This window comes from Physella acuta, unplaced genomic scaffold (assembly GCF_028476545.2).
Source record: "Physella acuta isolate Inbredline_101_S28 unplaced genomic scaffold, ASM2847654v3 ptg000087l, whole genome shotgun sequence".
NCBI classification, from domain to species: Eukaryota; Metazoa; Mollusca; class Gastropoda; family Physidae; genus Physella; species Physella acuta.
This window is the reverse complement of record NW_026731607.1, coordinates 790001-801469: the sequence shown is the minus strand read 5'-3', so window position 1 is coordinate 801469 and position 11469 is coordinate 790001. Positions and strand designations below refer to the sequence as shown.

Here is an 11469-nt window from a genome sequence, read left to right as displayed (position 1 = left end):
GATTATGTAACTACTTGAACTTTTACAGATACTATTGTTTCAAAAATATTCAAACTTTAAATATTGAATAGTATACATTTCAATAAAAATTAGGATGAATGTGATCGTTAATTTTTCTATTACTTTCATTAATTAGTATATACATTATTGTTTTCTTTTATTATTCTATACATTCTTGAAGGGTATAAAATTAATACTAGTTTATATACCTTACTAAAATTTAAATTACATTTAGTAACGATATCAACATGTTTATTTTATTTGTTTATGTTTATTTTTTATTTTTTATGTTTATTTATGTTTATTATGTTTATTTTATATGTTTATTTTAGTTGCTAGTTACAAAAAGATTTCTAAAACAAAATAAGAATGACAATCTGTTTTAACAACCGTTTTATCTGTGATAACACCCATCTGATGCACCCATATCCTTGGCTCATTTTGTTGCTCCTGAACTCTGATGATTAGAAAAAACAATGTAAACATTTAGAACACTTGTTTTCAAAAGTTAAACCGGCAAAATATAGAAAAGGTTTGTCGCAATATTTCACAACGTCGAATATATTGGAATAATATTTGATTTATTTCCTCATTTTATTGTACGTGTTTAAATAATGTACAGTTAGCGTTACAATTCATTGTAATGAAAAACAAATAGAAATGTATTTTAATAACAATATGGTAAAGACTGTTGTAAGTCAGCATGTATTTTGTACGACATTCGAATGGCTTACAAAATACTTGCTGACTCACTCAAGTAATTTCCGATGTTAAAATTAGTATTTCATCTAGCAGGTAAAAAAAACCTGTTTAATCACAAAGATTAATTTTCTTTCGTAGATTTCGATTTTCTTTTAAATAAAATAATAATTGCCAATAGTATTATAAGTGAAGTGTGCAGTTAAAAATAAATATGAAAGAAAAAACTCAGAAACGTTTATTATCATTTATTTTTATTGTACTAGAATAAGCATACACGATAAGATCTAAAAATAGCATCAAGGACTGGAAGTGGGTACAGACTTTGTTGCAGTAGGCGCCGTGTATGGCCTGGAACCGCTTGTTGAGCTCGGCACACTTGGCGCATGCGTGGTTGTAGCCCTTGTGCTGGCAGCAGGGTGGGGCGTCCATCGTGATGGTCAGCGTGTCCTGGAGCTTGACCCTGTTGTTGGACACCTGGCCGGAGGTTTTCATCGTGTACTTAAAGCCCAGGTTCTGCGTGGAAGATAGTTAATTTCAACGTTACTGTTGATACACGTATCATTTTTTATGTGTTAATTCACTCTAAAAGTCTAGATGGAAGATTTTGACATTATATATCATGTAGAGTGTAAAAGTGCATCTCAAATCAAGTAATACATACCAGTATTTGAGGCAAGTACATACACATACAAAATAAAGATATATCAATATAATCCATTGTTATATATATACAATTGTATACAATATGTGAAATTTTGAATAAAGAATGTGATTTGCCGCATGTATAGTGTACTGATACTGTTAATTAACCTAAAATGGTATTTCATTATCTTCTCAATTTTAGTACCCAAGGCAGAGGAGGAAACGAAGTAGGGTTCATCAGTCACAATTACTTCGGTATACAATGGATAATGTGGTCAGCAGTATAGACAGCCACCTTTGCTTTCCCTGACATGAGTTAGGTACCCATCAGAGCTGGGTGAACTCGGGGAAGTTCTACTAACTTAAACCCAAATTTAAACTCGAGACTCTATGGTTAGCAGTCTAGCGCTTTACCCCTAGGCCACGGCTAAGTTGAACAAGATCACTAAGTTAAACATGATCACTAAGTTAAACATGATCACTAAGTTAAACATGATCACTAAGTTAAACATGATCACTAAGTTAAACATGATCACTAAGTTAAACATGATCACTAAGTTAAACATGATCACTAAGTTAAACATGATCACTAAGTTAAACATGATCACTAAGTTAACTATGATCACTAAGTTAAACATGATCACTAAGTTAACTATGATCACTAAGTTAAACCTGATCACTAAGTTAAACATGATCACTGAGTTAAACATGATAACTAAGTTAAACATGATCACTACGTTAAACATGATCACTAAGTTCAACATGATCACTAAGTTAAACATGATCACTAAGTCAAACATGATCACTAAGTTAAACATGATCACTAAGTTAAACATGATCACTAAGTTAAACATGATCACTAAGTTAACTATGATCACTAAGTTAAACATGATCACTAAGTTAAACATGATCACTAAGTTAAACATGATCACTAAGTTAACTATGATCACTAAGTTAAACATGATCACTAAGTTAAACATGATCACTAAGTTAAACATGATCACTAAGTTAAACATGATCACTACGTTAAACATGATCACTAAGTTAAACATGATCACTAAGTTAAACATGATCACTAAGTTAAACATGATCACTAAGTTAAACATGATCACTAAGTTAAACATGATCACTAAGTTAAACATGATCACTAAGTTAACTATGATCACTAAGTTAAACATGATCACTAAGTTAAACATGATCACTAAGTTAAACATGATCACTAAGTTAAACATGATCACTAAGTTAAACATGATCACCAATTTAAACATAATCACTAAGTTAAACATGATCACTAAGTTAAACATGATCACTAAGTTAAACATGATCACTAAGTTAAACATGATCACTAAGTTAAACATGATCACTAAGTTAAACATGATCACCAATTTAAACATAATCACTAAGTTAAACATGATCACTAAGTTAAACATGATCACTAAGTTAAACCTGATCACTAAGTAAAACATGATCACTAAGTTAAACATAATCACTAAGTTAAACATGATCACTAAGTTAAACATGATCACTAAGTTAAACATGATCACTAAGTTAAACATGATCACTAAGTTAAACATTATCACTAAGTTAAACATGATCACTAAGTTAAACATGATCACTAAGTTAAACATGATCACCAATTTAAACATAATCACTAAGTTAAACATGATCACTAAGTTAAACATGATCACTAAGTTAAACCTGATCACTAAGTAAAACATGATCACTAAGTTAAACATAATCACTAAGTTAAACATGATCACTAAGTTAAACATGATCACTAAGTTAAACATGATCACTTATGGCAGGTTTAACCATGTCAGTGATGACAGTGTTGGTAGGTGGCATGACCAAATGTTGTGAGGTAGGAGGACAATTCAACATTTCGGGTGGGGGAGGTGGGCTGACTAAATTTTCCGTTGGGGGCACGATACTAGTAAAATTATATATTTTCTACAAACATTCTATGTCGTTCGGGGGGGGGGGGGGGGGGGGGGGTGGCGGTAGATGTTTTTCGCGGGAACATCGGGGCAAAGAACGAAACTCTACCAATAGTAAAACTTTATGAAATGACTATTATAATGAACTGAAATCAGACCTGTACAAATCATTCACGTTAGCAAAATCTAAATAACTTACGCTTGATTTAACCTGTGTTAAAATTCGGCTGTATTCCTCAGTCATTTTATGTTTATTTATTGGCCTGTGGAACAAGTAAGAGCAAATATTCATTTCACAAATCAATAATATATGTTTACATCATACAGACTTTTCATCGTAACTGTTACTTGATCGGAATTGAAAAAAGAGCAAGTAAAGTCAAGGTGTGAATGGAATTTAAAAAGAAGAGATGCGAACACGATGTGTTAGGGGAGCAATATTCAAAGCTTACATGGAGAAAATGTTCCGTAATTTTTATTTTATTTAAAAAAAAACGAGGAAAATTTAAACGTTATAGACGACTTTTAATCAGCATTTACATTTAGTAGCAGTAATTTTATGTTTTGCAAATTAGGTTTAGGAAAATTATGCTTTTGTTTAAGAAAGTGTCTACTGTTCCTACGATTAGCAATTTATACGATATATCTAAAAGAAGAAAAAAATGAAGATCCGACAACAGCTACGCACAATATAGTGTCGTTTGGTTTCAGTTCCTTATACAGAGATATTGCTGTTATTGGTTTAGCTGGACGGGTCTCTTTGGTTGTAATCTGATTAGCAGAAAAAAAAATTTATTATATACAACATTATTGAGTTAAGAAATGTTTTCTTTGTATTCTATTAAAAAGAAATAACTAAATGCTTATTCATTTTATTATGTGTAGTATATGCTTTAACTAACAGAATCATTAATGAAACAAAATTTTAAAATAAAATTGCATTATTCATGTTTTATTAAATATTAACCTTTACTTTCTTGACTTTTTCTTCCAATTTTTTATCTTCGGTCTGTGTCTCCACGTTCTTATCCTCGATTTATATAGAAGAATAATTTGCAATAAATTAATGTAATAATAGTAATTGTTCTATGAAAAATAAACCAGACAAATAATTATTTTATATGTATATTAAGATTATATTTAACAGTCATAAAAATAAGGCTATAATATTCCACGAAATAAAATCTTCTTAAAGTATTTTTTTTCATTAATACGTATACATAAAACATCAAAACATATCTCAAATAAAAATTAATTATAATTTGGTATTAACGACATTAATTATGCTCTGTTTGATTGGTTATATTGACAGGATGAGACAATCACCTCTAATTCTGTGTACACTATGGTTTGTGTACCTTCCTCATGTAATGATCTAGTACTGTCTGGTGAAGGGGAGCGAACAGAGTAGCGGTCCTGAAAATACGTTTTTTCTGTTATCTTTTATTGGATGAATGTCTTTTGTTTTAATTATATGCTTAACATGGAATGCTTAACAGTTGTTTATATCAACTCAAATTGAATAATAATAAATAAAAGAGTTATTATTAAAAACCTATACATATTAATAACGCCACCTTTTTCATATATAATTTAAGTAGACCAAGTTTATTTACTTCAGGTATTTATTTATCATATATTACTGGAACCCATTTTCTCTCTCTTTGGTCTTGCTACAATGTAATAGCTTACATTTTTTAAAATTATTCCTGATACTAAAGACAAGCATGGGTTAAATATTGTATTGAGAACTTTTAAAGATTATTTAAAAACATTGTATACCCCATACAAAGAAACTGTAAATTAAAGGCTTGTCTTCTGCTTTAGTGACAGTTATTGATAAGCATGTTTTTCATGTATAATTTATGGTATGTTAATTATGTCAAAGATATTCAGGTAGGTTTACCAGCTGTTGGTTGATCAAAGGTGTTGGCGCTTCTACCGTAGCTGGTCGTGGCACGATGCACTACATGACAACAATATAATGGAACGTTCATGGTTATGGAAATGAAAAATAAGGAAAAATAAAAATATGGATCATAATTTTAGATAACGAGCATATTAACTATTTATCTTACAATCTTTAGTTAGATCGTAAGTTCAAAACATTTACATTACTGATATAAAACGTACCGACAAAAAAACTTTAATCAATTTAATTTATTTAAAATCACTTGAGTTCAGATACCAAATATGTAAGATAATAAAAAGAAGAACACGTTTATAAACATGCTATAATGTTCCACAAAATGTTTTCTTTAAAATCCGTATAATATTAGTAATAATTTATTTAGGCAATATGTCTTGTTACATAATTATCACTCATCATATACATAACATTTACATTTCTGTTATTGCAATTTAAAATTAACTTTACACACGTCCGTCTAGACTACTCAGTGTTTTATTTTTTTAAGTAGCTATACATATTGGTAATTCAACATTTCTTTAAAAAAACGCTGAGAAGAAAATACTTTAACAAGCCAAATTATCTGTTGACACTGTAAGCTGATATGTATTCAACTTAACGCAATTCAAAACGTATAGTGCACGACAGCTCTATCACAAATCTTGAATTATTATCACGGACTCAGGTCCAAAAGACGTGCCTGGATCCACCAGGTGCAACAGTTTGAGCAAGCAACAGTAGATGAGGATACAACTGACCACACCAACCACGTAAAATCCCAGATCAACATTTGATCAACATGTTGCCTGTTGATCTACAAGTCAAAATATTAGCTTTACGTTTTACTCAAAAATATTCTTGTAGTACCCAGTGTGTTTTCGACTCCTTGCCAATCTTGATATGCCTGAAAATTTGGATTGCCAATTCCTTCCTAAATGTTTATGTGAAACAATAAAAAATACAAAATCATCTCAATTGTTGGTTACAATGTCTATGGAGGATGCTTTTGTTTATAAATTTAGTCTCTCGTTCCATAGCAGATAATGAATCGCGCGCTTGTTGAATCTTATTCTTGTTCCAGTCTAGCAGTCAAATAAGTAAGAGCCTGTCGTGAGAAAGGATTGGGGATGCGTGCCTTGTTCCATTGATAACTTTCTCCTGATATCCTCCTTACTTTCGGCAATTCTGACAGTAAAAAGATTGAACTTTTTTTCTTCAATTGTAATGCTGTTGAAAAGTGGTCATTTAATTTTTTTTTTGTATGCATGAGTCTGTGGACTGTATTTTCAAAAATAAATATACTTAATACAATTATTGTTTTTTTTTAAACACTTTTAAAAATATTTAAATGAAGACATTATGCTTATATACACACAATCATACATAATAAAATATGAAATGATAGTAAATCACATAGCCGGATGTTTTACTAGCATCGAATTGCAAGCGATTAATATGCCAATTAATGTGTGTATATTCCTAGTTTAGAAAATGGGGTAAATCAATCCACATTTGAAAATATTTAAAAATAAGAAAATACCAGTTTTACAATGCAGATAATGTTTAAATAAAAGGTTAAAGTTTTTTTGTCGGTAACTCTATCATGCTAAGCTACTGAAAACAAATTACTTGATTAACTTACCTAAGTACATATTCGTTGTGATCTTAGTACAAGAAATTCATTGCAGAAAAAAATTATAACGGCTGAACGAACGAAACAATATGCTATAGGCACGTAAAGTATTTCATTGTTTAAATTATATTATGGAGGGATTTTCTCGGTTAAATCAGCTCTTCTTTCAACTGCGATATTTTTCTATTGGTACTTGACCAGAACAGGATCAAATCAAGCCATAAGTGTTACAATGATGGCGGGTGCTACGGCCGGCACCATTTGAGGGGTGACAAAAACATAAGGAAAAATCCTTAAACTAACTGTCACTACAATTTGTAGCCAGTGAAACCAAACATAAAATGTAAAATATTTGAAGTGAGAAGGGAGGGAGGGGGGGAGTTGGGGCGACATGCTCATTGACTGTACCAGTTGACCTTTCAATTATTTTTTAAAAATGTATGCTAAAACTGCTACAAGATGTTCTGGTCCATTTCTATGAGACACCGCTTAGTAACATTATCACATTTAACTGCTAATAATTTTAAAGTAAAATTTAAATATTTTAATTTGCAGATGTGCTACAACTCTTAGTATTTATATATTGAAGATCTATACGAGCAAATAATGTATAAATGCAGTAAATTGTGTAATATGTTTTGCACAATTTTCTGTGTCGTTTACGTTCCAAATGTAGCTAAAAGTATGACGTTACCATTGGATTGTCCTTGCATTCTTTCTTGATCTTTTCCACCAACGTTGCGAAAGTCTCATCAAAATTGGGGGGAACTAGAAACAAATTCCATTCAAATAATATTAAAACATTACAATTCGAATATTTGCACATTTTATTGCACTACGGGTCTAAAACACGACTTTTGCTATTGTGCTTTCAATAAACGCAAAAATACGTAGTTTTTTTGTTTCTTTTTTTTAAATTTAGAATTTTTGAAAACGTGATTTACTGCGCAGATCGAATTTCTTGTTATTTTTTTTTTTGTTTTTTAATAAATTCTTATAAATTTTTAACATACCAACTACTGATCTAGATTATATAAATACATTTTGCCGTGTATAGTAAGATGGTGTGGGGAGATTGGGTGGGAAGTGCGTTACATAATTGTCGTGACGCCTCTTACATAAACAAGAGTTATAAAACATTGTATTATAGTTTTGTAAAAACTGTAACTTAACTTACGAGTAAAATTGTAGTACATGTGAGCCCGCAGCAAAATCCCCAGCCATCCTGTGGGAGTCATGTAACCTTCTTGGACCATCAGGAACTTGAGTGGTATGTGTTGGGTATGAGCGTACTCGGCCTCTGTAAACGTCAATGTATTAATGTTTGCATCATAATGGGTTTCATATTAAAGAATTATGTTTTAGTGGAAGTATGTGTTTTTTTCAATTATTAAGAAAATTAGAAGTTTTAAGGGGGAAGGCTCCGGTAAAAAAAAAACTTTTTTAATACTCGTTAGAAAACAGTTATTTCCGCTAAAAAAAATTGGTGGAAAAATCTTGGTAACTATGACAATGGCGGCCATCTTGAAAAATTAACCCCTTCGTAGGTTTTCCACCATTCATAAAATATTACATTTTAAGCCCAATAAACAATCAATTCATAATCTTCTTCCATATTTTGGGGCAATCAGCTAAAAATTTTAAGTGCATATCTTCAAACTAATTTTTTATGAATTTTCAAAATTTGTGTCCGTTCAAAACACTTAACTTTGGGGAATTTTGGGGCATTAAAACTAGTGTTTTGAGCGGACACAAATTTTGAAAATTTATAAAAAATTAGTTTGAAGACATACACTTAAAATTTTTAGCTGATTGCCCCAAAATATGGAAGAAGATTATGAATTGATTGTTTATTGGGCTTAAAATGTAATATTTTGTGAATGGTGGAAAACCTACGAAGGGGTTAATTTTTCAAGATAGCCGCCGTTGTCATAGTTACCAAGATTTTTTCAAAATTTTTTTTAGTGGAAAAGCATATGCGGATGTATCTTAATAAATCTGTAAATAAATAACTGTTTTCTAACGAGTATTAAAAACGTTTTTTTTAACGGAGCCTTCCCCCTTAAATAAATTTATATTAAAACTAAAAATGATGTCCCTACCCATCTGACAACTTCTACTTTGCAGATAATTCCTGGAGCAACAAACGAGTACAACAGCAGAGTTCTCTACCGCTTCAGCCATAGCGTCAAGAGTTGAGTACCCTTGTTTCCTGATGTCTTTCTCATCTATCCACGTCTTGATGCCATATTCATTTAATTTCTTATTCAGCTGGATAAGCAGACACATTTTAACATGCTATAACAATGAAACTTTCTTAACGTATTAAGTCGGAATTACATTTCCTAATTTAAACTGTGTATGTGACAGTTTCAGAGTAACCATTAAATCAGCTTCTACCTTAACGTTACCATTTGGATTATGTCAACAGTTCAACTACCATTGCGATGAATCAAACCAACACATTACCTTCTTGGCAAAGTCAGCCTCAGCGTGGCAGTAGCTGATCATCACATGCAAGTTTCTACGCTGATGTCTCTTTCGTAGGCTATCTGAAGTAAAAAACGTTTCAATAATTAAGGAAAATATTTAATTAAAAATACATACATTTGATCTTAGGTTTGAAGCTATTTTATACGTAAATTTATTTTTAGTGTAAGAAATATAGTATCACTATATCTTTATGAATTTTGTTTTCTTTGTAGAAATGGTTTGGAAAAGATACAGAATGTTTTAACAGCAAAACAAAATACATAAGTTAATTAAAACTTACTGAATCTTGGTACATTTTCATCGCCTTCAAATGAATTTGTATCTAAGATAGACGGAAGAAAATTAAGTAATTAAAATTGATAAAATGATTTCGATAAGAAAATTCAAGACTATCTAACGACTGGCTGTTCAATGTTAATTTCTCTATGACGATATCAATTAAGTAAATTACAAAAGTAATTAGAAAAATGTTCTTACTTTTTTTATTCAACTGCCATAAAACGTCTTTGGCTACTTTTTTAATCTTTTCATTGCTGTCGCTTGCACATGCATTAATTTTGCTTGTGTAGTTCTGTAGAGAATATTTTACAAACATACCATCAATAAACTTGTTTAGGTTTAATATATTTTCCTACATCACTTGAAATTATCAAGGTTGTCGTAATGTGGTAACCGAACAAAATGCACATTCATAAACAATAGCCTATATGTATTACATGGTAGTCGATTTTGAATTAACGTAAAATAAATAAATCTCACATACAAATATATTGTTTAAGGAAAAAGGCTTTTATTAAATTCACGAATCACAACAAAAAAAAATCCCTAATGAAAAAAAATGTACTCAAAAGTAAAAAAAATATATATTTTATTTTGGTGTTGCCTTACTAAAGCTACATGTTGTTATAACCAGTGCATTTTTTGTGTAAAAAAATATTTTCCTTTACTCAGTAATAGAGTGCCAAATTTTAACTACACATTCACCCCTCGTTGCAATTTAAACCACAACTGAAAAGATACTAAATGTCTAAAACAATTTTTTTTATAATTATATTATAAAGGATTCTTCATTCTTCTTCGAGACTTTTTTCGAATTTATCAACCATGAGCTTTTTGTCAACTCGACTACACCTGCATCGCAATTAAGGAAACGTGTCAACTGGTTATGCGCAATTGAGGCCATTGACTCCGATTTCAGCCTGCTTTTCTTTTTTTTAATTTACTTCCATAACCTTTGTCCAACCAAGAACAAACTACAAGGCAGCAGTTGTTTGATTTTGGAGTTGTCTCTCCTAGAAGAGTGGCTGTCCTCTGCTAACGAGCCTTATCTGCCAGAGGGTTCGAACTCGAGACTTTTCGGTTTGGCAATATATTAGATTAATAATAAAAGTTAATAAAAAGTAATAATTTTTCCCCACATAGAAAAAGGTGCCAGTACGCCTTACTGGTGCGTACCGCCACAAAAAATCACTGGGCACTCACTTACAGAAAATACATTACCTTCACGGTTGAAAGGTTTTCGTTGTATAACATACGATCTTTGTTCAAATATGATAGTTAATATTCAATGATTTGAGGAGTCACATAAACAAATAATGAGCAAGCTAAATAAAAGCCTTTGAAAAAGATTGAACTAAAATATGCCCAAAAGTTATTTAAGATTCTACATAATGAACTCACGGCGATTTCCTTCTCCCCGAGGTTTTTCAACATCTCCCTAATGACCATTAAAGTATGGACGGTCAGTGCCTCGTGAACGTCCGGATGTTGGTCCTTCAATTGTTCGTTGGCTTTCGTGAAGACCTCCTGACATATTTTGTGTAGCGTTTGTTTAGATTTGGAAAGTTTAGACCACAGGGATGTCATGCTACATAGGGCTGCCAGTGTTTTGATCAGATCCGCTGCTCTGTTGACAAAGAGTATCAATTATATTCACCTACAAAACATGCAAAATCAAAAATAAAGATATATATTCATACATCTCTAAAACATAATATTTTTCATCGAGTCCCAAATAAAAAAGGGATAATCTTATGCTAACCTTAACCATAGACTATACATAGAGGCTATATATATGTATATATATGTATATACATATGTATATATATATATATATATATATATATATATATATATATATATATATATATATA

At 30.9% G+C, this 11469-nt stretch overlaps 1 protein-coding gene across 1 annotated transcript in view; it reads right to left on the bottom strand.

Annotated features, from left to right (window-relative positions):
- Window positions 1–295: 295 nt before the first annotated feature.
- LOC131926899 (uncharacterized) overlaps window positions 296–11469 on the bottom strand; it is a 22285-nt gene continuing 11111 nt past the window's right edge. Inside the window, exons 6-13 of the mRNA XM_059282497.1 lie at window positions 10997–11222; window positions 9794–9887; window positions 9597–9638; window positions 9293–9375; window positions 8926–9094; window positions 8001–8123; window positions 7518–7591; window positions 296–457 (exon numbers count right to left, since the gene is read on the bottom strand). Coding sequence (XP_059138480.1) covers window positions 437–457; window positions 7518–7591; window positions 8001–8123; window positions 8926–9094; window positions 9293–9375; window positions 9597–9638; window positions 9794–9887; window positions 10997–11222 — 832 coding nt within the window. The 3' untranslated portion in view covers window positions 296–436. The remainder of the gene's footprint in view (window positions 458–7517; window positions 7592–8000; window positions 8124–8925; window positions 9095–9292; window positions 9376–9596; window positions 9639–9793; window positions 9888–10996; window positions 11223–11469) is intronic.